At 43.2% G+C, this 24,830-nt stretch overlaps 1 protein-coding gene across 1 annotated transcript in view; it reads right to left on the bottom strand.

The window, feature by feature from the left end:
• Nucleotides 1-226: 226 nt before the first annotated feature.
• The window catches only part of CERS3 (ceramide synthase 3), a 35,524-nt gene continuing 10,920 nt past the window's right edge, over nucleotides 227-24,830 (bottom strand). The window contains exons 5-11 of the mRNA XM_063412834.1: nucleotides 21,673-21,730; nucleotides 20,762-20,812; nucleotides 19,787-19,879; nucleotides 19,446-19,574; nucleotides 17,804-17,910; nucleotides 16,384-16,540; nucleotides 227-3,805 (exon numbers count right to left, since the gene is read on the bottom strand). Of these exons, the coding sequence (XP_063268904.1) occupies nucleotides 3,674-3,805; nucleotides 16,384-16,540; nucleotides 17,804-17,910; nucleotides 19,446-19,574; nucleotides 19,787-19,879; nucleotides 20,762-20,812; nucleotides 21,673-21,730 (727 nt within the window). The 3' untranslated portion in view covers nucleotides 227-3,673. The remainder of the gene's footprint in view (nucleotides 3,806-16,383; nucleotides 16,541-17,803; nucleotides 17,911-19,445; nucleotides 19,575-19,786; nucleotides 19,880-20,761; nucleotides 20,813-21,672; nucleotides 21,731-24,830) is intronic.

Here is a 24,830-nt window from a genome sequence, read left to right as displayed (position 1 = left end):
TCATTGTTCAGGAAAACACAAGTTCATTTACAGACGTTGCTGTTAGGTCTTGTGAAGGTTGTGGGTCATCCAGCTTCTTCCACGCAATGGAAAATCTTGGAAGAGTAAGGAATTCTTTCTTGAACAAATGATGCTCCCATGGAAAAGCTTGGAGGGAATGGAAAGCAGAGAGGAGGACACTGCAAGGCAGAGAAAACAAGGAAATCCTTACCTTGACACCCGTTTTAAAAAAATATTTATTTGTAGTGTATATTTCAACTGACCAAAGTCAGTGGTGTTAAGAACAAAAAAAAAGATCCTTACACCAAATAACATGAATTGACAAAATGAGTTCTGTGGAGTGAAGGAGATCTGTAAACCCAATCCAGAGCAGGCTGGTAAATCTAAGTATGACACAAGTATGGAGGAAGCAGAGTACACACAGACAGGAATACCTGAACTAAATCCAGAGAAATTAAACAGAACAAAAGATTTTCCCCTGAGTCATATGGACCAAGATTTGATTTTCAGTCTATAGCTCTATGAGAAATATTTTGGCATGGTCAAAGTGACACAGCAAACCAGATGCACAGTGTCAACTCATTGAACCAGGACACATTTTGTGAAATGGTAAAAAGAAAATGTTAGAGTCTATCTGTGCTCCCATACACACCTGCAGTTGTTCTGCACCTGCACTTTGAGACTCTTAGAACAACAAGATTATAAAAATATTGAATCTTCATTGCATTGCATTGCATTGAATAGACTGAAAATCTTGAAGCACCATGACATAAATCTCTTTAGCAGAAATTGTGCCCCCATGACTTCAGCTTCTTGTTTCTGAGTTTCCATCAATAAAAAGGGGGGAATTAAATGAACATAACTCTAGGAATGACCAACCTGATGTTAACAGGGCACACTCTGACAGCCTATTCCTGCTTCCTTCTGTGCTGTGGGTATTTATTACATTCAGAATTTTTAGGTCCAATCCCCTTGGTTGCCCATGAGAGTAATCCCTGGGAAGGGCCCTCCATGGCCTGCCTGCCTTCCACCCCCTCCCACTGCACTGTTACTTGGCTGTTTACTGTGCCCAGACTTAATCTTCACCTTCAGGATGCTACTTTCTTCCATATTCTTCTGTACTCACCCAAAATTTGCCTCAAAGCTTTATATCTGAGTGTATTTATCTACCTTTTGTTCTTCCCTTAAGATCTCAGTTTCACATCAGCTTAGAACAACAGTTCTTGCAATTAGGTTGGATAACTGCAATCCAAATTTTTTCCTAGGCAAGACTCCAATAGAGTTAATTGGCTTCAGTGGGAGACTTGTCCTGAGTAAGAAAGGCAAGTTTTGGCCTCAAGGAGACTATAAATTCCAGTTTAAAAATCAGTAGTTGTTCAGAGGCTCATTCCTATGACAACATCATTCTTTGTGCTTCCTCTCCTAAATTCCTTTCCTAGTCATAGGAGGAAAGCTTCTGGCACCAAAATCAAATGATAATACCCTGGCCACCTCCCAAAATCCTGTTACATCTCGAAGAAAGCGCCGTTGTCTCTCCCAAGGGAGTGTAAATCCTCCAAGACGCCGGATTTCCACGTTTTGTTAGCAAAGTGTTTTCCATGCAGGCAATAAACAGGCCCCGATAAGAACTGTGCCCTGCCAAACTCTCCAGTTGCTTTACACGTTGCCATCAGTGCTTACACTCCCCACACTCCCCCCTGCTGTATTTAAGGTGTTCTCCTCATCCGTGCAGGAAGGGCACTGGTGGCCAAAGGCTGCTGAGGGGGTTCTGCCCACTCAGCCCAAGTGGCACCACTGAAATACAAGCACTGGGACAGGGGTCCTTTTCCACCACCACACATCTCCCTTCCTTCTCAGAAACTGGAGGCCATGCTCTTTCCTCAGTGTAATTCCCTTTGTGGGAAAAAATACACATTTGGGTGCAAAATGGTCCAAAATACAAGTAAACAATTGGACACTGTAAAAAAAAGAGCCTATGTAACAAAGCCCTGCTACAGCTTCTTGTAACTGCATGAAACCCACTTCTTTCTTCATATCTGAGATCCCAAACATTTCCCACTCTTTCAATGCTTCAGGCACTGAATTACATCCCATGTGCCAAGGAAACCTTGGGAAAACAAGTCAGTCCTGTAATGCTTCCTGCAGGTCACCAATTCCTGCCGGAGCAGCCAGGGGAATGGAGCTGTTCTGAACTGAACACTCTGCACTGAGGCTGCTCTAGGAGAGGTCCCCTGGCCTCTATCAAGCTACTGGATTGAGCTCCCCAGATGATCTCAGCTACTGTAGAACCACTGCAGAGCCTCTCACCTCCCAGGCTTATGACACAAATCCTTTATGACCCTGTGAGCTAATGCAGAGGGAAATGGGACTGGCACCGCCCTGTTTACAAGGCCTGGGCTCTCCATGGAGAGCCCCAGGACTGAAAATGCTGCTGCAGCCCCACTTGTGTTAGAACAGAAGTGCAAATTTAGGATAGAGGCACTTTGGGTAAGAGGAGCTCTTGCTCACTGGTTACAGCATAAACAACAGCAGGTGGCTGAAGTCACATACAGCCAAGTTTGGGTCTAGCTGATGTGATTCCCCATTTTATAAAAGAGCAGAGATGGAAATACAGATCCTGGTATCAAATGAACCTGCAGCAGTGACAGTGTGAGATCCTGTGCCAGTCCTGTGCTCCCCAGTGCCCGGGTACCTGCAGTGAACACTCCAGAACTACAAATCAGAACTTGGTGGCCTCGCTCCAGAGAAGGCAGTGTCCAAAGCTGTGAGACAAGGTCATGAGAAGGAAACAGATGAGATTTGGTTTTAACTTTCTGGTCTGAAGTGCTCTGAAGATGAGCAAGGAGCAGAGGGTGTTTGGCAGCTTTGAAGACAGGTAAGTGCACAAGAACCTGTGAAAAGACCCAATTTCCATTTCTCCTCTTCCCTTCCCACTGTACCTTCTGTTCTAACACTGGGCCAAAATGACTGAAAGACATTTGAGAAGCCTGGAGCTCAACGGAGAACTGGGACTGAGTTTTTCTGTTTTAACAGTGACTTCCTTGGCACAATATTTCAGCTATCTATCACTTCAGAGAAGGACTATATTTCTACACTGAAGCCAACCCTTCACAGACAAGTAATTTGAATTCCTCCATGTTCGCTTCCTCTGGCCGCCAGGAAATGAAATATAACTCAGAAAAATACCCATTTTGATGAGGGTTTAAACTGAAAAATAAAGTTAAAATGGCAGTCACTGTTCAGCACTGTCAAATTTTTCCCACATTGAGTAATTCTGGTTCCTAATGGAGTTCACACTACCTACCTACCACAAAACATCTGTGATTTAAATTGTTTGATGAAATATATCTCATATCAGATTGAAAAACAACATTAGAATCAACGGGACACTAAATTACTTGACTCTCTTGAGCTTTGCCCTTGTGGAGCACTGTCAGTCAGCAAGTCCAAACATCTTTCCACACACTCTGCAACGATTCCGAAAGTGGGTCATTAACACATTTTGTCATGTTATGCAATTTCTCCCTCCCCTCTAAACCGGGCTTTTTTCCAGGTCCAGTAGCCAACAATAAATCAATCACAGTCTCTCACAAGCCTTTTGACTTAAATCCTGTCCTGTAGGTTGGGCTAACACCAGAGCAGGAATCACTGCAGGAGGTGAGGCAGGACAGGGCTAGTGGTGACTGCTGTTTAGGAGGTGTTTGCTTGACCCACTGCTGTTCTTGTTGCTGCTCTTTGTGGACTCCTCTTCAGTGTCTGTAACAGAATCTTCCTCTTCTTCATCACTCCGATCATCTTTCAAGTCCTAGGGAGAAGAAAGCACTGTGAGTAAATTCTACTGCCCCCCAAAACACACTGTGAGTAAATTCTACTGCCCCCCAAAACACACCCTGCCCCCAAAATGGAGGCTGACATCCAAGGGGAGATCAATTAACAACACTTGAATTTTGCAGAACCAGATGTTCTTTAGACAAAACTGCTTCCATGACCTCGGCCCAGCCACTTGACCTCTCCTTGTTCATTTCTGCTTTTCCCTGTAAAGTGTGACTATTAATCCCTGGGTGCTGTGGGATTAATTAACAGCTGTGAAGTGCAGGGAAGATGAAAAGAATATTGTTTCAAAGCTAAATATGATGAATTCACTCACCCAAACACAGGAGCTGAGAGGCTGCCTGCTTCTGACAGGTGTAAACTAAACAGCGATGAGTTGTGCCAGCATCTCCTGGCACCAACTTTGCTCAAAGACACTTCTGACCCTAAAATACTCTTTCCTGCTCAGTGGTGTATACAGCACGTCAGCACTGGCACAGGGGAGGCTGTGTCTGTCCAGCTGTTGTGCATCTTGGGTTTATCACCCTGCTAAGGAACTGCCAGGGAGGGGATGGCTGCTCCATGAGGATGGAAGGGTCAGCGGGGCAGTCTGCCCTCAGGAAAATCCCTCCCCAGCTCCACAGGGACAGCTCCCAACATTTGGCAATCGTGCTTCACCCCAGACAGTCAGAAATGGAAACAGTGAATGTTTCCACCACACAGAGATAAGTCATCACATCTACCCCGTGTTTCAGGGAGAGGTGAGACCATGCTGTGCTGTTTGTCACGGCACATAAAACACACCACTAGTCTCCTTTTCTCAACTCCTGCCATAATCCAAGGCCCTACAATGTGTTCAGACGTTTGTTTCAAACCATCAAGGCTTCAGCATTAAACCCAAACACCCCTATTTTCCCTTCAGTACAACAAACTCACAAGAGCAGCACCTGCCTGGAAGATTTCCACCTCAGTGCTCCACAGACTCAGGGCAGGATGCTGTAGTTAGAGATGTTGTAAATCCAGAAAACACTTCCTCCTGCCTGATTCTTGGAGATAGGCACCACTTTTTGCAGTTTTTTGTACTGCAGGATGCTGGAGCTTCTTCTCTTGACAGAGCTCTGCCTCCTGAGCCGAGAGCTGGAGCTGGCAGGAATGTCAGCACAGACAATCCCCTGCCTGCACAGCCACACTGGGACCACTCCATCAAGGATAAATCTGCTCTCCTGTCATCTATCTGGGCCTCAGCTGCACAGGCAGAGCCTGCTTGTTCTCCCTGTGATGTGCCAAGGTCAGAGCAGTGACGCAGGGAGGAGAAACCAGGGTTGTTCCTGCCCCTCCTGTATCTGCTCTTGGAATGAACTAACAATTCCACTTCCTTAGCGTGCTGCTCTGAGGTCTTTCCTAAGCACCAAATTCATACAGAGAAAATAAATAACAGCCCAGTAATAACTCATCCAATTGCAATCTCATATCCCTTTATTTATTACAGTCCTAGTAAAAGGTATAGGGCTAGAAAACAAATTAAAGCCTGAGCTCTGGCTCATCACAAACTATAAACTTCCCAGAGATTTTCTTTTGCTTTTTTCCCTAACAACTTCCAAAGGGTATCAAAACAAACAAATCTTACTGTAAATACTGTAAAATAAACTTGGCATACCATCAGTTAGAGAAAAGGCAAGACAGCCTTTCCCACACAATTTATGAGGTTCTGGCTCGCTCAGATCACCTCACTCCCTCCTGGTATTTTTGCCATTTGTATTTGCAGTAAAAGACAAATGCTGAGGGGGTGGGGGGAAGATTGTTGCTTTTCTGCCACCAGAAATGTTTCAGAAAGAAAAGCAAACTAATCCTAAGCAGTGTCTGAGGCCAAATCCACTGCACTCCCTGGAAGTGTTCATCTCCCTGGGGCTGCACTGTGGGCAGTGACAGGGAGCAGCAGTTCAGGACTCACTGGGAATAATGGCAGGGACGTTTGTGGTGTTTCATTTGGAGTCCCTCCTTGTGCTGCACACAAGTTGCTGGTGCTCAAGCATGAGCTGAAGAACAGCTGGCAAACTGCTCTGCTTGGAATGATGGCCAGTATGTGATATTGATTCCTGTTTCCTATAGGAATGGGCTGGCATTTCCAGCATGGAACTGGAAACTCAGAGTTGGCTTCCCAGTTTTAATGCTGTCAAGCTGGATGCTCTGATTAAAGGCACTATATGTAGTAATTAAAAAACATGTCATGTTTTTTCCAGCCCAATGTAAATCCCTGCCTTTGAGAGAACATCTTACAGATTTCAAAGCAGCAGAATTCAACTTCTTCATATTCTGAAGTAATCACTGTAAATTTTCTTAATTCTGGGAAAGAGTGTTACTTCTGAACTCCTGATATTAATCAAGAAAAAATGCTCCTAAATTAAGCCTAATTTTTATTATATTTTGTGATAATAAACTTGCTTCCTGACCAAGTGCTTCCAAAAATTCCTGCCTTAGGAGAGTCTGGCCATTTTTGTCTGGCTTGTTTAAGTGACAGAACATGAAACAGCAATAGCTTCATCTGTAACTGGAAATCCAAACAAACCTGTCTTTGCAAACTGCTTAACAGACCATTATAAATATATTAAGATATCCTAAGTGCAGTTTGTGCCTCCGAACTTTGACCTTCTAATAATAACAGAAATTGTAACATTTCTAGGATTTTCCCTGCTTTAATACCAAGATGTTTTCTCTGAGCCCCTCACATCATATATTATGCTCATGTTTTCCAACTCAAAGGTTGTGCTCTGACTGTCCCTGAGCAGCAGCAGATGAATATACTATCAGGAACACAAGAGCTGGCAAACTGTAAATACCACAGCTGAGGCCATCATTAATACTCAGTGCTTTAGTTTAATGGCATCAACTGCATTTATTGTACTTCAGCTGGTTTTGGGTAACAGACAAAATGGATGTGTACATTTTCTCTTCTGGATGACTAACCAATTTAATCTTTCTAAATGGATGAATGGTTTCAAGGTTTATGAGAAGCAACACTAATGCTATAAAGTCTGCAAGAGAGCCATTTGTAGTGAAGCCAAAGCTGCAAACTTTTATAATCTTTTTTCCTTTTGTTTAACCCTTCCACCTGCTGCTCAGTCTGCCTCTTTTAGTTAAATGAACCATATTTCTTAAGGTAGTTTTGGCTTCTTGCATTTCACTGCTGTTAGAACATGTATCATTGAAGCCATTAGCACTCCATGAATAGTAAAGGACCTTCTAAGCGACTTCACCATGGAAAAAAAGAGTTCTTGAAGTTAAGAGATGAACAAAATTCATGGTCCACCTCCCAGCCTCTTGTAAGCAGAAAAATACCGCTTAAAACTCCATCTAAACTAACAGAGAATTCACTCCTAATTGTACAAGTTTGTGTCTCAATAAAGACTCAGAGATCACTTCCCTCTTGACAGGCCCTGGGCCCTGCACTCTGCCACAGCTGAGGAGAGCAGCAGCAGCAGGACACGGCTGTGCTGACAGCTGATGGAAGCGCTGGTTTCCTGTCGCCTGGGCTGGTGACACCATGGGAGCCTCACTGCTGAGGCGGGGCTGGGCAGACACCACCCTTCCCCCTGCTCCCCTTCTCTGGGAACGTGGCATCTCTGTCCAGAGCACGCTGAGGCCACACTGCAGCCACGGCTCCCTATCTGCCACAGCAGGGTGGTTCCAGTGGGAGCTGTAAGAGCACAGGGACAGACAGTGCCAGGCAGCAAGAAAAAGACAAAAATATATTGGAGCAACATGGATGGATCCTAGGAACAGAGAGGAAAGCTTGGTGCCTCTGCTTTCTCAGAAAGGGAAGAGCCCCTGCTAGCAAATATCAGTTCCTGCCAGGGTGGGGGGCCTGGCACAGGTGCCCAGAGCAGCTGTGGATGGATCCTTGGAAGTGCCCAAAGCCAGGACAGGCCTTGGAGCACCCTGGGACAGTGGAAGGTGTCCCTGCCACGGCAGGGCTGGGATGGCCTTAAAGGGCCTCTCCAACCCAAACCATTCCAGGATTCCAAAGTGTGAGTGGTGGGAGATGTTCCAGGCCTAACTCACCTGGTGGGATCAGCACTGACTCCAGGGTTTTCAGCAGTATAAGAAGATTTCAATTTGGCCCCTGACTGGACAAGACTAGAACCAATTAATTTTTTGGGCTAAGCATAGTTTACACCCACACAGTTAACTGGTTTTCTCCTACCAAGTACTGATGTATCAAAACAATTCAGAGCTGATTCCACAATGTTGTTTTCTGATCTGGTTAAATTTAGATTTTTGGACTTTCAAATACTTATTCTTAACATTTAGTTGGAGTTTGCTGACTCTTAAACGTATCTTCTATTAAAATCAGAACCTTATACCTTAATTCTACCTTAAAATATTTTATTTAAATATCCACAAACACACTGACTACATCTTGATTTTTCAATGTAAAGACAGTAAATTCCACAGCACCTGCACATATGGAAACAGCTTGAAGTACAAAGATGAAAGCTATTAGTCAGGTCAGCAACCACTGCCTCAAATAAAAGAGATAATAAACAAGAGAGACTATAAAAAGTCAGTCCAAATAGATAGGAGGGGGTACTTTTCTAACAAATAATACTATAAAGTGGCTGAATCTCTGAGTTCAACATGTTGAATTCAACATCAATAATTCAACTCAGCTGACACATGACTTAATAAGTCTTTACTTTCCTATTGAGACTAAGCAATATAGATTTGGATTCAAGCAAACTCTTCTGTATTTCCAGCCTGGAAGATTTTACTGGAAAGTGTATTTCCCTCTGCAGCTCATACACACTAGGCAACATAAATAATGTTTATCTTCCATGGAAGATGCACAGTTGGGCTCTGCTTTCTGCAGTTTTTAAATGAAGATGCTGACTTTCTAAGTTAATTGTATTGGACATCTTGTGGCAAAAAGTCCTCTTATTTAATCTATCTCTTCTACATAATACCACTGACAGTTTTCAGAGGGAGCTCAAAGAAGACTTGTAAAAAACAAATTAAAAGTTCCACTAATTCCACAACTATTGAAAAAAATAGCCTTATAAAACTAGATGTTGCTACTAGAACACGTCCCTGATTTTGACTGACATTTAACCCCCAGAAAACCTCAGTGGTGGTGTCCCCCAGCACAGCACACCTGGAGCTGGGGCTGGAGTGTCCTGCAGAACGAAGTCATTGTTCACAGCTAATCGGGTTCTCCGTGCTTCCAGCCGAGCCTGCAGGCTGAGCTATTGAAATGCGCTGCCTGAACCCCGCGCTGCAGCACACGGGGCTTTACGATAATGTCAAAAGCCCAGGAGGTACCGAGTGAGTCAGAATGTCCCACTGCTTTTTGAATTATTCCAATTTTAAATCCACACTTGGCAAAGAAACAAAGAACAATATAATAGGCATTTGATGCTGTTCTCTATAGTGAACTTTTTTTTACCCTAGGACAGAACTCGCTTTAAGCCAAGGAGTTCAGTGGTATGAACTTTTATCAGAACATGCACTTTTACTCCTTAGAAATGCTGTTTTGGCTACAAAACAGCTGATCAGACACTCGTGCTGTTCTCAGTGAGGTATGATACTGCACTCAATTAATATTTTGAAACAACACAGCTGCTGAAGAGTATTCCTGCAGAAGCCTTGCAGCCCTGCAGACTGAGATCACAACGCACAGGTACGTGACAGGCACTCCTGAACAGCAGGGACATTTCTCTGCATCCTTAGAGACCATTCCATTCTGCTGTGATGCATCTAAACTTTCTATCCGTGCTTAAACACACATCTCAGTCACATCCCTGACAAGTAATGGGGTTTTTTCCTGTATTCATATGCAGTACCTAAGAAAATTTCTATTCAGCCCTTGTAACCACCCTGGTATCAAGGCTGGGTATGGAAGATTTTAAATAGCAGCCAGTGAACAAAGTTTTAGGGAGTTTCCTCACTGAGCCAAATGATTCAGAGATGGGGACACCATTCTTCCTCCACTGGTTACAGAGGGACCCTGGAAATTGTAGGCACAGCCTAAGTTACACAAGACAAATCCCACCCTGGAGCTGCCTCACACTCATCCCTGCCTGCTCAGGGGAACCTGCAGTGTCCTGTGCCTGATCAGAACTCTGTGCTACAGAGGACAAACTGCTCCTTTAAAGGATTTTCTCCCTTCTTGCCATGTAATCATGATTATGGAGCACTCCTAGGTTCTCCTAGGGAACCATTTTCTTTAAATACAAGACAAGAACAACTTTGTTTCTCGGTTGATATTAACCTATCATTAACTAGCTTTATTTCAATCTTTTTTAAAATCGATTCACCAGATTGAAGTTCAGTAACTCCCTCTGAAAATATAAGAATTATTCACCTCATAACACAGTCACAATTCAAACCTCTGCAGAATATATTAAAAATAGTAAATGAAGGCATCAAAAGTTCTGTAAAGGCTTAGTGTTCACTCTGTGAATTGATTTTTGGCAATTGAAAAAATAAATACATATGCACACTATTACACATATATAATTTTTATATAGGTGTCTATATAAAACTAGCAAGAAATGGAACATTTCATAAAGATCCTGCTCGAAAATTAAAAGATACAAGCAGTTAAAACAAGAAGCCAGAAAACCTGTCAGCAAATGCCCTTCTGTGCACAGCAAGGTAAAGCAATTAATTTTAGAGCAAAAACTTTACCAGCATTTGTCTTTCCTCTGAATTAGGAGCTTGCACATCAAAAGAACCATTTGGAAGGGGGATTTACTCGGAGTGGAGTTGCCTTGTGCCAGGGAACACGCAGAGAGGGGCGGGGGTGCTTGTTTGGCCCGGTCCATTGCTGGTGAAAACTGACCCAGCCCCATCGAGCCGCGCTCGTTCCTCCCAGCTGAGAGCCTGGCCCTGGATCAACCCCCGGGAATGGCCGGGCCGGGAAGCCTCAGGATTGCAGGGAGGCTGGGGCTGCTATTCTTAGAGGCACTGGCCATCTGCAGCTCCTACTGAATTCAAACTCAGCGGCTTTGGGAAGAGCAGACTTTTATTGCAGCACGTCAGAGCTGTTTATGGTTCAGCCAACTTGAGACAGGCAAGGGGAGCATCCCAACCCCAAATTTATTGGGCTCTGTCCCAGGGACTGAGGCTGCTCCTGCACAGCTCTGTGTGTGCACAGCAGGGCTGTGGATGGGTACTTTGCCCCAGTGCTCCCACCCCAGCATACCTTCACCACCCATCTATTACAATCAAATGCTCACAATTTTTTTTACTGTAGTTTCTTATTAGTTCATTCCTCCACAATGGCTCTAACAGCCTTTAACCCAGGTTTTCGAAGCTTTATCTGATTTTTATATAAAGTTCAAGTGAAAAATGTTGTGGACTTAGGGGCATTCTAAGCAGAGTTTATAAAAAATAATTTAAAAAAAATCCAGCAAAGAACATTGCTGCTGTATTAAAACTTGAGAGGTATATTTTAGTGTGTGGTATACCATACAATCCACTAAGCATATATAACACACCTCCCTGGAAGTCACTGCTCAGCTGCTGACCCCGTTCAGAATCTGGAGTAAATGTAAAGATTTCAACAGAAATCTGCCTTTTAACTCCCAGTGCCAGGAAAACTGGTTGAGGCCCCAGAGACCAAACGGTGCTCTTGGATTGGCACAGTGGAGAAGAAGTGGTGGCTTTTCCTCTTTCACAGGCTCTGTTGGGCTGCACACTTTGACAATATCCGTGGCTGCACATCCCTGGAAGGGCAGGGCTCCTCTGCTCCTTGCCTGTCACTGTAACACCAGCCAGCAAACCTCCAACTCCTCTGTGTTCCTGCCTTCCTCCCGCCCTTCTCCCTCAGATTAATTTGGCAGCATCAAGTGAGACATGTAGCCAGGCTTTGGGTTTAAATAGATTGCTGGAGCAGAATGGGAAATATGCAGATGAAAGAAAGTCATAACAGGAAGTCATTTCCCTTTACTAGGGCATGAGCCTCCACGCTGCTGACCTGGCTGGCTAACTCCCATCTCCAGGCTATTAAACAACCCATGTCCCCAGGGCAATCATTTTAACCAACTGGGAAGGCTCCCAGATGGACTGGTTTTCATGTCTAAGGGGGAAAGCTTTCATTTGGCCTATTTTGTTCCCCTAGTAAACCATTCTCATGGGAAAATCTGCTATAAATAGTCATCTGTTGAGAACAAACCAATTCAACTTCTCCACAACCTGTTTTCCTTGAAAATGGAGAAAAAGCAACCCTTACTAACCTAGATCAACCTGTGTTATGCTTGTGCTAACCCTCCACTGAGAGAGCTCTAACTCCAAAGCAGAACTAGCCCTTCCCAGTCTAGAAGGGAACAATAAAATATCCAGGAAAGGCTTTTCCACAAGTTCCCAGTTCCAGTCATGAAAATGTGACTCACTAGATCATCATTATCCTCTCAAATGTATTGCTGCTTTTCAAAGAGCCACTTGGAATTAAGGCAAGTGCACCTCAAGGTCTGTTTTTGGCACCCCAACAGCCACTGGGCAGCACAGGCCTGACAAAGCATGTAAGCAAAAAGAAAGCAAAATCTTACATACCACTAGGGAATAAACCCTGTCCTCTGTTTAACTCCTGTAGTATGGCATTTTTCTGAAGGAAATGACTTCTCACTGAATGTGCTAATTCTCATTAAATGTCAAATTGTTTGATGCAAGCAGATCAAGCATTTAAAAAACTAAGAGGAAAAATGCTGCAGTAGAAAAATGATGGCTGGGAACAGCTGAAGTATCATAACAAGCATTTTACAGCTCTCATTTCAACCCCAAATAGTATTTTTTTTTTAATTTTCAGTTTCCCCTACTCTGTTTTTAGTCATTCTTTGAACACTAACTCTCACTGTTGCCTTGGGAATTTGGGCCAAATAAGGAATGAACAAACCATGGACAAGGATACGCCCAACCAGTCTTTAAAAAGCTTACCAAGTCCAAAATGCCAAAGGAATATTGAACATAGGGTTTTAAAGAGTGACAAGTCCAAAATCCTGATCTACAGCGGTGCAGGGTCTTTTCTGCCTCAGGAAGAGGAAAGAACCACAGTGAATCCAAGAAAACTGCTGCTGATGACTCCGAAATAACAGCAGCCATTAGTGAGCAGCTCATTGCCTTCCTTGAAGGTGGTCTGATGGTGGCAAAACAATTACAAGAGCAGGAAAACCTATTCCTGGACACATTACAGTCTGTTAGAAACCTGCCATTACCCTCCACGGATGGACTTTGCATCAGCCCTGAAGCATCTGAGACATGTGGACATCATGCCCATTTCCTACAACTTACACATATTTTTCAAGATTTAAAGCACCGTAGTCTCAAAACCTTAACTCGGTGTGTAATGGGTTTAACATATATTTTACATCTTAATTTGCCATAATAATGTGGCTATAAGTTGCTGTCATTCACTCCCTTTTTCTGACCTTGGAAATAAAATGTTTAATCTCCACGGGATTTTCCTGGCGAGATGTTTTAAATCAGTGCATATGTACATACTTCTCTATATGCTTTTTCAATTTTCCTAAAATATTCTCATATGTGCAGACATGATGACTAGACATGTTTCAGTGGTGCTTGAAACTTGATACAAGTGGGTAATTTAACCATGTAATTGAACAATATTACAGAAACACACGGAGTTTCCTAGCAACAAAAGGCCTTGGACATCAAGATGGCAGCCAGCAGCTAACATTGCAATTGCCTGACCTAACTTGAAAAGAAATTACACTGGAGAATGTCCTCCTTCCTCTCAAAGCACAACTGGTACATGGCTACAGGGCTGACCTCAAAGGGCTTTTCTTACAGGCCTTACTCATGCACAAGGTCACAAATGTCACGCGAGAAAGGACATTTAAGAGCATTTGTATTGTCCAGAGGTAAGAATAATGGATTTGAAAAAAAATTCTGTACCCTCAAGTTTACCCCTATGGAAAAGAAAAAGCTTCTTAATGTGAAGTAGCTGAGTACAGCTGAGTTTGTGGATGGAGAACTCCCTCTGAGTGACAAGAAAAAGGTGACACAAGTCCTGTGAGCCTGGAGGCCACCAGTGCTGCTCTGTGCCACCAGTCCCTGTGCCAGAGCCCCATGGCTGGGAAAACAGGACACAGAGGGATGGCAGAAGATCACCTCCCTTCTTTCCTCTTCCCTCATTCTCAGCCATCTCTCGCTGCAGTATTTGGGAGGAGGAAAAACACAAGATTTTTAGTCCAAGTTCTTTTTTGCTGAAGCAAGTTAGTTGGCTGAGCAGTTATCCCAAGGGCTGAGGGTAACTGTCCCCTCTGTTGGTGCAGGGAGTGACAGCTGAGATGAAGAGCTTCTGACCAGCTACTCTGAGCTAAAAGCCATCTTCTCCTCAGGGGGAAGAGGAAAGCACGGAATAAATCCCCAACTCTCAAGGCTGCAGTGACCCCAGAACTCCAGAATAAAGGCACAGAGGGCACTGAAAAAATTCCTTACACCCTTCTATGCTCAGAGCTTCCTTCAGTTAAACAACAACACAAGTCTCTATACCCAGTTACACCATGACTTCATTTTTCCATCTGAAGTAGCTAACTGTCGCTTCAAGAAAAACACAAAAAATTGCAAAGTTTTCATTCAGAAAACAGGCAGTCCTGGGCAGAGAAACAAACCCCTTCTAACACCAGGATGATGGTCTACTGGTATTTCCCTAAAATAGCAGCAGCTATTTGTGTGCAGCATGTCTATAACAAAGATGTTGGTATAAAAGCGCTGCCTTGCCAACACCATTCTTTTCAACTTTGCCTTTCCAGCTCTGGAGGCACTGGCTGCTTTCACAGCCAAGTTTGCCACTGCTATGGAAAACAGGCTGCACATGCAAGCCAGCTGAAGTCATCCAGACTGAAAAGGGCCCGGGCTGCTGCTGCTACCACTGTAAAAATGTTATTTGGAAAGCGTCTTCTCAGAGCTGTATAAGGAATCAAATCCGCGGTAGGGACACGGGCTTGGTGCTTTCCCATTTTTTAGCAGTGATGAACACAACGAAGCTCTTATCTCAAAATAAAACATTTCTGCCCCTTACAAAGGCACATAAGCAGGCAGGGCAGAGTGGCCTTATATAGCTGGCCTGGCAATGTCCTGTTCACTGCATCTGAGCACCTTCTGGCACTGTGCTCTCAGAACTTCAACCAGCGTGGATGGGGAGCTCTGCCAAACCTTCCTCTTCCTCAGCTGGAAAGCAGAGGGATGTCCCTCTATTCATCGAGGGGTTGTGCACAGGGAACAAGAACAGCACAGAGACAAGGCCAAAATCACAAAAGAAAACAAGAAATAAAGCACTTTACACCTCTAAGTCAGGCCAGAAGTAATGTAGTAATTAGTCAAACAGAGGTAAATGACACACAAGAAATACAAGATTCTCAGTGTCCAAGGGAACATAGAAGTTTTTCTTTAAGGCAGAGCAACACAAACCATTTCCTCCACAGATTTTTCCCCTCTGTGCTGCTGTTTGCTGTCTTACAAGGGCTGAGTTTGTAACTCCTAGGACAGATGTTGGGTCTCCCTATGATACCCAGCTGTTTGCTTGCGTAAGGTTTGATGGAATCCAAAACTCCAGTAATTACAGGATGATTCCTGTTAGCACTCAAACAACAATTAAATACAGGAAGAATATTTCCTTAAGATGCTTGACAGCATAAATTGCTTCAGATAAAAGGACAGGCAGTTTCATTAAGTTTTTGTTTCTTGAGCCTCACCATTTTTCAACAGCAAAACTTAAATGTCATCTCAACCAGAAAAACATACCTGTCAATACTTGTGTCAAATCTTAGAGACATTCTCCAAAGTCCTTCTCTTAATTGCTTTTTGCTAAATATGTTATCTACCCTGCCCCCACTGCACATTTCATGGCACGAGACCTTGTGAAATTGTCACTACTTCAGGCAATCAAATGAGACATAAATGGCAGTTTTCTTTGGAGTTTTTTTCCCACATGAGTTTTCTTTACAAGGTAAAAGCAGATTAGGCATCGCCAGACTTACACTGTTCCTCTGCTCCAGCTGAATATGACAGTATTTCATTGAGTCATAATATAATACCAGATATGCTTCATTTGGTTTTCATGATCCAAAACCAGTGCTCAAGTTTAGGTGACCTCAGATTCAGGCAAATCTGAAGAAATTTAAATACTGCAGAAAAGTTGTACTCAAAGCTCTCATCACTCACTTCTCATCTTTTTTGGTGAGTTGCGACAAAGCCCAGTGACAAAAGATTGCTTTCACTCAGAACACAGGAATTCCTGAGGAGTCCTGGACCATCTTAGGGCTTCAGATTTTTGGGACAGCTCATTTCTCATTTACTATTGGTACAAACCATCAAATACAGGCAAAAAACCCCATTCTAGCTGAAGCCTTTATATTCCAACCAAGACACTGGGTGTGACAATGAGAGGTGCAAAGCACGTTTGAACACCTCCATGCTTTGTACATCCCCCTCAGAAATGCTGACTTGAAAGGTCAGGGAAGCAATAAAATTCCAAGTAAATCTATTGGAGGTGTTGGCATCTGTTTGATACTTCACACATCTTTGTGTTGGCATCTGAAGAAACAAATTTCTTACCTTTAGGAAAATGAATCTTTTCAAAATCTTGAAAATAAGGTAACCCCAATATAAATGCAAGCCTTGGAGGGTTAACAGCATCCCATTGAATAAGAAATATGCTATGACAGGAGTCGTGGAGTAGTAGGTAGGCAGATATAGTGTGGCACGAAGAATCCTAAAAATAAAGAGCATTGTTATGGTGCAGGGTCTCTTCCTTATGCTATTTACACTTATTTCTAATCTCATATTCCAAAAGCTCTGCAAAGATGGTAGATTAATTAACAAGCCCTGCCTTAACTAGATTATGCATCTCTGTTAAAATATAGACTTCAGAAGATGAGAAATTCGAGTCTGGCATTAAAGTATTCTAAGTGAGGGTAGAAAAAGTCCCTGTTTTTCAGATCTTCATCTCTGTGTGGTCTAAATACTGTGCAACTCAGAGCTTGCCTATGCCTTTTTTAGTGTAAATTCTCTCTAATCTGAAATCCACACTCCAGAGAAAATCCTACAGGCTTTGCAACAGGGCTTTTCCTTAATTAACATATGTTTTGTCCATCTTGAGACTTCACTACTTCTATATTATTTGGGGCTTTTGGAGTCCCTTTAATCTCATCATGTTTCGCTTCCAAGCTCAAGAACTGAAGAACAAGAGACTCAGTGAAGCAAAATGATTGCAGATCACTTGTACAGTTAATTAAAAAAAAACAACAATAAAGTAAAAGACATCAGCATTTCTGAAAGAAAAAACTACAGGAAATTAAAGCCTTATGCTGATCAATGTTCAGAACTATTAATTTAACCAGCTTGAGTCTCAAAGGGTTTGTCCATGGGCAGGGAGGGGCAAATTAGAGCTGTGAATGTGAAACACATTAAACACTTTTTAAAAGATAAACATGTTAAGCACCCATGTGGATACTCCAAAGCAGATTAAATCATAGCACTCCAAAGGCATGCAAGTATTTAGCAAGTTAAGATTTATTTGTGCTGACTTCATAAATTAATTGGTTCACCTAAACTCCTGAGTGTTCCTCGTGTGAGCGGGGTGAGGCACTACCCAAGGACTGGATAGCAGAAAGAAAGCTCTAAAAAAAAATTAACTACAGTCATGTACTCTGACTTTGGAGCTACAGCAGAAGGGGTGGAATGAAAGGGAAAAGGATTTCTCTTAGTTAAGGAGCTCAGTCTCCTTGAAAATGCAAGAGCTCGTAGCATTTAACTACTATTTCCAAAACAAGTTACATAACACATAAAAGCTTTTATTTAGTCAAGAGGCTCATTTAAAATTATTTTTATTGTGATAGCTTTTAAAGAAAATGGCAGGTTTTGGTCAATTTTCTCACTAGCAGAATTTTCAAGTCCAGTCCATTTCTTTTTCCATCACAACCAACACTCAACTTTCATGAAGTAAAAGCCTGTGGCTGGATTAAATATTGCTTACCAGAAGGGAAACAGGATCATCCTGGTGATGAAGAATGCAATAGAAAAGATGATAAACAGCATGTTGCAGGTTTTCTCCCAGCGAGCATAATTAAACATTTTGGCTGCCTGCAGTGGATAAAAACCCCCAAACATATTATAAATATTGTCTGAAATAAATTCTGCGTTTTCATAAATAAAGACTCATCTTCCACCTAAGCAGGAAGAGTATTTCCTCCCAGTTTGACATGTTAAGCAATCATTTTACAGATACCTAATAAAGCAGCATCAGACCAGATTCTTTGTTTATACTTCTCCTTTTATCTTGAAGGAAAGGACTCTGCAAAGGCCTAAAGAACAGCTCTCAGAGCAGAATATGAAGTGTAATGGAAACACAAAGTGCTCTTTAGAACAGAGGTAATTCCTCACTTTTCTACCAGATTCCAAACAGACTGAATTCCAAGAGAAGCTGCTGGCTACACCTGCACATTCAGGAGCAGCAGTGACCCCTTAAGTGCAGGAGATCTGGGACATGCCTGGTACTGACCCTCCTCTGGGCCTAATTCAGCTCCTGCCCTCTTTCTGAGAGCAGGAGATCTCAGTCCTGGTCTCTGCACCACTGATAAAGACTAAAATGCTGCCTCTCCCTAAATGAGCTGCCCAGCTCTCCGTGCTCCATTAGGAACCACTCCAGGCAAGGTTTTCAAGTGTGAGCAAAGCTGCAGGTGCCAAACCTAAGTTTTAAACAGCAGCTTGATTAATTTCTTTTCTTTTCCTTCTTCTTTTGAGTGGCAGGGCTGGATTAAGCTATCCTGGTACACAACTCCAGTTTCCATCTAAGTGCTGTCCTACCAGTTGTTAACTCAACTGTTCGTAAGGCCACACAGTTAACTGGACCTAGGAGTGGTTCAGGATTAAAAGTAACTCAGCAAGAAAACCTGTTTAATGTGGACCAATCCCAAATGCACAACCCCACAATTAGTTGTTCTGATACAATAAAATAGAGTACCAGGAACAGAAATGGACAGTGACAGATAACAGCTACAAGGGCTGCTTACACTGGCACTGCCACCAAAAGAGGTGACAAAGCTGTGCTCTCAAACCTGGTGTTATAAACTCAGGGTAATTCTAGTGAAGGAAACACTGTGTCTGTCTTCCAAGAAACCCAGAGGCAACTCTGATCACAGTGCTCTATGCAGAGTAGGAAACTTCTACTGATCTTTAGTGCAGGGAAGAGACTTTCCCTTCAGTCCAGGAGAAGAAACTTTTCTTCTGCCAGAAGATACCTGATACAGGTTGGATTTGATGTCAGAGGTCTTTTCCAACCTCAGTGATTCTGTGATGCTGTGGACAACCTGGTCTGATTTTATCAGTGAAACAAGAATAACCCAGGGAGGCAGCTTTATTTCCAGTCCCTGTTCTCTACTGAGGAAGTTCTCTTCTGCTCCTTTCTCATAATGGATTCTGTAAAGTATCAGCTTAAATTATCTGGAAGCTATTTTTTATCTTACAAGTTACAAATCTCCAAAGCTGTGTCCCTGTGGGGTTGGAAAGTATCATATGAAAGTCGTGGCAAAAAGATTAAAGCGTCACTGACAACAAAATCCCAACAACCAAAAAACTAGGGAAAAATAATTTTAAAAAAAGCTGGCTAGCAGGGTTACCTCGAGCCAGAAATCGGCAGTGTCGTGCACGAACATCACCAAAGTTCCAAGGCGCACGTAATTGCCACACCAAGAGCCACTCATCAACCCGATGGCTGCCAGGTGGTGAACGACGTGAGCCATGAAATCCTGGGGGGACAGAAGGAAATAAAGATAAATAAAGGTAAATAAAGACCCCTGCGGGTCTCTGCCCGGGTACTCGCGGGATGCCAGGCGCAGACTGATGCTGCCCTCAAGTGGCTGCACCAAATCCCGGCTCCAGGCCCTGCCCTGCCTCACAAACTGCTTTTCCCCGCTCATGGGAGCGGAGGTTCAAGCTACAAACCAGCACAGGCACTTGCCTTCCGTTTGATGTCAATCCCCAGGGTAAATATGAGAGACCAGTAAAAGCCGATCTCGGCCATGTAGTACCAGTACTGGGATGGCAGCAAGGTCTGCGATGAAGAAAAACACAGTTAACTCTGAGAACAGGAAAAAGTAACTGTCGAGTGAGATTACTTCTTTTTTCCTTTCCTGACTTCTGCTCCTCTGGTGAGTCTTGCTTTAAAAATTAGGCTAAATTAAATTCCCGTCCTGGGCTTCATTATGAAGGATGTTCTGAGAGCCAAGTATTTTAACCTTTGCTCAGCCCAAACTCTCAATTCCCACAGTTCCTCCCCCACCTCTGGATTTGACCATGCTTTTTCTCCGTGTTTCTGGTCACAGAACGACATGCAGAGTCCTTCTGCATTTAATTACAAACAACTGCAAATAAACCTCCTCCATTTTGGTGAACAATTAACATAATAAACTGAAATGTCAGTTATTTATGCTAAAATCCCATGGATCTGCCTAGGGGTGAGCAGAGCTTGGCTGCTCCCTTGGGTCAATACCTTTCCCAGGTGTGTACCAGGAGTTGGGAAAACTCAGCTGGGAGGCAGAATTATTTGTGTTCGTGGCCCCTGCCTAGGACAGGAATAAGAAGGCAGTGGGATGGGGCAGAGTTATTAAAATACGAGTGCCTTGAAGCACCTCCAGGGCCCGGAGCAGTGCAGGAGTTCTGCACTGACTCCGGGAACACTGATAACATCTCCAGTGAGGAACTGATATCCCGGGGTGGGTGGAAATAACAGAAGGGGAAGCTGCAGCACAGGCAGATCCCAGGGAAGTCCTGCAACAGTCAGCAGCACTTCCCAAAGAAAAAAAAAGGCAGCAGCTTTGGTGCCACACCTCTTTAGGTGGTGCCTGTGGAGGGAAAAGGCTGCTATGGATCACCCTTCCAATGGGGAAATACCTGGAATGCCTGGAGGCCACAGGCCCGGTGCCAGAAAGCTCACCTGAAATGGATAACCGACCCACGTCTGCCAGATGTCGTAAAACCAGGGTTTCTGGGGAAGACACACCAGTCACACACTGCTCAGCTCAGCAGCAATTATCATCTCAGCTCAGACTCTTCACTGCTTCCAATCTCTCTAAGTGGAGCAGGCTAGGAAGCTGTAATCTTGATAACTGTTCTCCACCAATTTTCTAAAAGGAACTTACATCTCAGATTTATGATATTGTTCCCAGCCTTTTGGCTTCTTTTCAGGACACCTGAAACGTTCCAGCTCGCAGTTTCATCATCCAAAGCAGTGGGTGTGTGTTTTATTACTGCAATTACTCAAGATATGTTGCCACAGTGATTAAATTTGCTGTGTTTACCAGTCGCACACAGCAGTGGCTGAGGATGATAAACAGTGTTTGGGGAGAAGGGCCAGATGAGCAGAGGCACGCCGGGATCTGTTCCGCTGCTCCGGGGAAGCATTAATGACACCCCAGGCAGGGCTCACCGAGTTACAGGCACCACTCTCTGTTATTCCCAACTTCTGACTCAGCAGCAACACCTCAATAAATAGCTGTGAGCCCCAAAAATGCTGCCAAAAAAAAAGGTTTATGGCCTCCTCTGAGGAAAACCTGGCCATGTGATGCATTTGTAGGTGTTAACAAGGCACGTTGTAAAACCATCTGCGTGACTTCTTCAAGCTTGCCTTCAAAATACTGATTACTCATAAATTCCTTTATCATAGGAGGTCAGAAGTTAACTCAAAAATTAAATCTCAGTGCTTATTGCAGCCCATCATCCAGATGACACACCCCAAAGATCTGACCCACAGAGCCACTGAAACCAGAGTCTTTCAATGGGATTCAAGAAAATCTAGAAATTATTTTGTTAAAAACAGAGTATCAATCTTTCAAAAAGTTAACTTACATCATAAAGAAATATAAATCCAACAATGGAGGATGTCAGGTAGAATGAAAATCGCCAGCTGCAAAATGGAAATGAAAAAATAGGAAGAAACCATTATATTTTGTAAAGATATTGTCCCGAGCCAGAATTACTGCAAATCATTGTATATCACAATCCTCACATAAATGTTGCCTCACACTCGGTTTTAAGGATTGCCACATATTAGGTGTATCTGAATTATTAATATTTAAATATTTAAGATTTGATTAACTGCTAAATAAGGAAATTCTTTTAGATTATCACAGTACAGATATTTTAATTGTCATGATAGCAGTAGTTTTTCAGCCAGGCTTGACCTGATCAAGAGAATGACCACAGCAAGTGTAATAAGACCCCTAAAAATTAATGTTTGAGAACACAAACTTTTTCCCGTGTTCATTCACTTCATCTCTCTCAACACCAGTTGGTGACAACAGGGGAGCCTTATGAATTATTAACCTCTACTGGATTAGTTCACATCTTGCTACAAGGTCTCAATTAACTATAACCTCATCTTTGACTAGGTGTGCCAGAATTTAGCCTGATCTAAGCGTTTTGTGCATTAAATGGATATCCAGCAAAGCAGATAAACCCTCCAGGTTTGCACCATCAGCCTGCCAAGTCAGCAAAGGGAAGAGCTCCTGAGCATCCCAGTGCACTGTGCTGTCCTTGGACGTGTCAGAGCAGGGTGCTGTGACTGGGAGCCACCGATGGCTCCCAATGACTCCGGAGCCTGCGTGGGAGGAATCATCCCCAGGACTGGGTGTGGCTGCAGCCTCAGCCCAGGCATTCCCACTCCCACCTCCACAGGTGATGGAAAACCCCTTCCCTTCCACTCTTCCCTTGGCAGGAACAAGCCTGGCCTTCCCCTAAGCAGCTCTGCAAGAGCAGTAGGAAAAGACTGCAGGACTGCACATGGAAAGAAGGGTTGTGACCACAGGGACAGGCACACGGCCCCAGACCTGCTGAGAACTTGTTCCAGAACAAGAGGTGTCCCAGAAGAGAGCAGCAAGCGGCTCCTAGAACACCTAAACCCACTGAAAAGGAGAAAGCACCACAAGAACACTGCACCAATGGATTGAGAGATGTATAAAATGAGATTGCAGTCTTTAGCAAGTGTTCATGAAGTCCCAAATGAGAGAAGAGGAGGAGAACCTGTTTGGTAAAAGCAACCCTTCCTTTCTGAACCCCACATCCCCTGGAGGTTGATATTCCAGGAGAAAGAATGAGATGTTCAAAGACTGAGAGAGTGTTTCATGAGAAAAACAACAAGCAAAAGATGAGGAGGTGGAATGTTGGAAGTGAGACTAAATAATGTGTCTCACACCTGAGAAAGAAGTCAGCCACTTGATACTCATGTGATAAACAACTCTTTCTTCTCAACTTTAAACTACCTCTCCTCAGATGATTTGAAAATAACACTACACAACAAGCACTGCGTGGACAGGAAAAGCACAGAGGTACATGGTGGGAATTCAGAGAGAGAATGGAAGGGGAGAGTGGAACCCACAAGCAATACCTGGCTCAGAATTAACCAAGAGATGCTGGAAAACAAAACACTGTGGTGTGGGACACACTTTACACAGCCCTGCTTCTGCCCTCATGCCTCCCATTCCAAACAAGGAGGAGTGAGGGGTCCAGTGGATATGGCAGAACTGATTCTGTGTTGATTGTAAAGTGCAAGTGGTTTTCTGGATTGAATTCAAAGCACAGAGCACCTACAAGGCTGTGCCATTAGTGCCCAGCCCTACAAATATATATTGAATACATCTGGCAGTAAACAGCACTTCAGAGGAACTCATTCTATGTGCAAGACTGTCAGAGCACTGCCTCATTTTGTATTTAGCCAAGCTTCTTTATGAATTAGGTGAATAAAACCTGAAGTAAAACTCATCCAAGTTCACCAAATTTTACTCAAATGCCTTTTGAACTCTGATCCTGGCCACCAGAGAGAGCACTGAACAAGGGCTATGCAAGAGGATTTTCTGGTTTAACTTCAGAAATCTTTCCTATTGAACTGAATGTAACAAAAAAGAACTTAGTAGGGGAAGTTAAAGGCTAGTAAGCCTTACAAGGCAGTGAAGGTTTCATGCAAAGGCTTTCCAAACCCCAGCGTTGCTTAACTGGGAGCACTAATAGCTTAATAGATCTGGCTCATCAGATTTTCCTTGTGATTCAGAAAAAAGATTCTGGAGATTGCAGGCTTTCAAAAAATTTCATAACGCTCATAACCCTGACTACTAGAGTGGAATAACTCTGTTCCTCTTTTTTTTTTTTTTTTTTGCCTAGAGAATTATATTCAATTAAATTCACTGACAAAGAGCAGAGCAAGGTTCATAGAATTGCACAAGAGAAACCTGTTTGCTTCATTCTCACTCAAGCTGCCAAGCAAGTTGGAATTTCAGTCTTTAGCTGTGTGTTACTAGAGACAGGCATGCGTGGCAGGCAGGTTTTTTAGCAAGAGCAGGAAATCTTATTGTCACTTGTGAAACCAAATTACCTGATCCCCAAAACAACAGCAGACATAAACCATGTCAGGAGAGTTTACTCAACTCGGACTTCAAAGAGACACACCTCTGTCTATCAGCTGGATTTATGTCTGACAGAGGGCACCACTAAATCATCATCACATTGGTTAACACTGAAAATAATCTTGATCAAGTACTTAACTCTGAGCTCTGTGCTGTACTTTTAACCCTCATTCCCTGAGCTGATCTACAGTAACAGAGGTTCAATATTATAATCAGGTGAATTTTTGCCAATGTAATTATGCTAATGAAAAGCCAAATACACAGAGCATTTGAAAGTGTTTTACACTGGTGCAGTTAATGTCAGTACCTAAAAGGGATGAGCTGTGCCCATTTGGGGATTTGCAATTTCTATGAGATTTTAGATCACACTTAAAGTGTTTAGGTATGAGGAAGTTCTCACACATAAGTGAAAAATCATATGCAGGAGATTTTGAAACATCTTACATATTCATTACTACTACTCAAAGCTGCTCACTGGCCCACTCTCAGCAGTGAGTTTGAGTTCCTGTTTCACACAGGATCCCATGATCAAGCTGTGGCACCTGTCCTTCAGTCTGGATGCCACAATTCCTGCTCTTGAACTGACTTTGGCACACGTGACAGCATCCC

This window comes from Prinia subflava, chromosome 15, assembly GCF_021018805.1.
Source record: "Prinia subflava isolate CZ2003 ecotype Zambia chromosome 15, Cam_Psub_1.2, whole genome shotgun sequence".
In the NCBI taxonomy this organism is placed as follows: Eukaryota; Metazoa; Chordata; class Aves; order Passeriformes; family Cisticolidae; genus Prinia; species Prinia subflava.
This window is presented reverse-complemented; position numbering and strand designations above follow the sequence as displayed.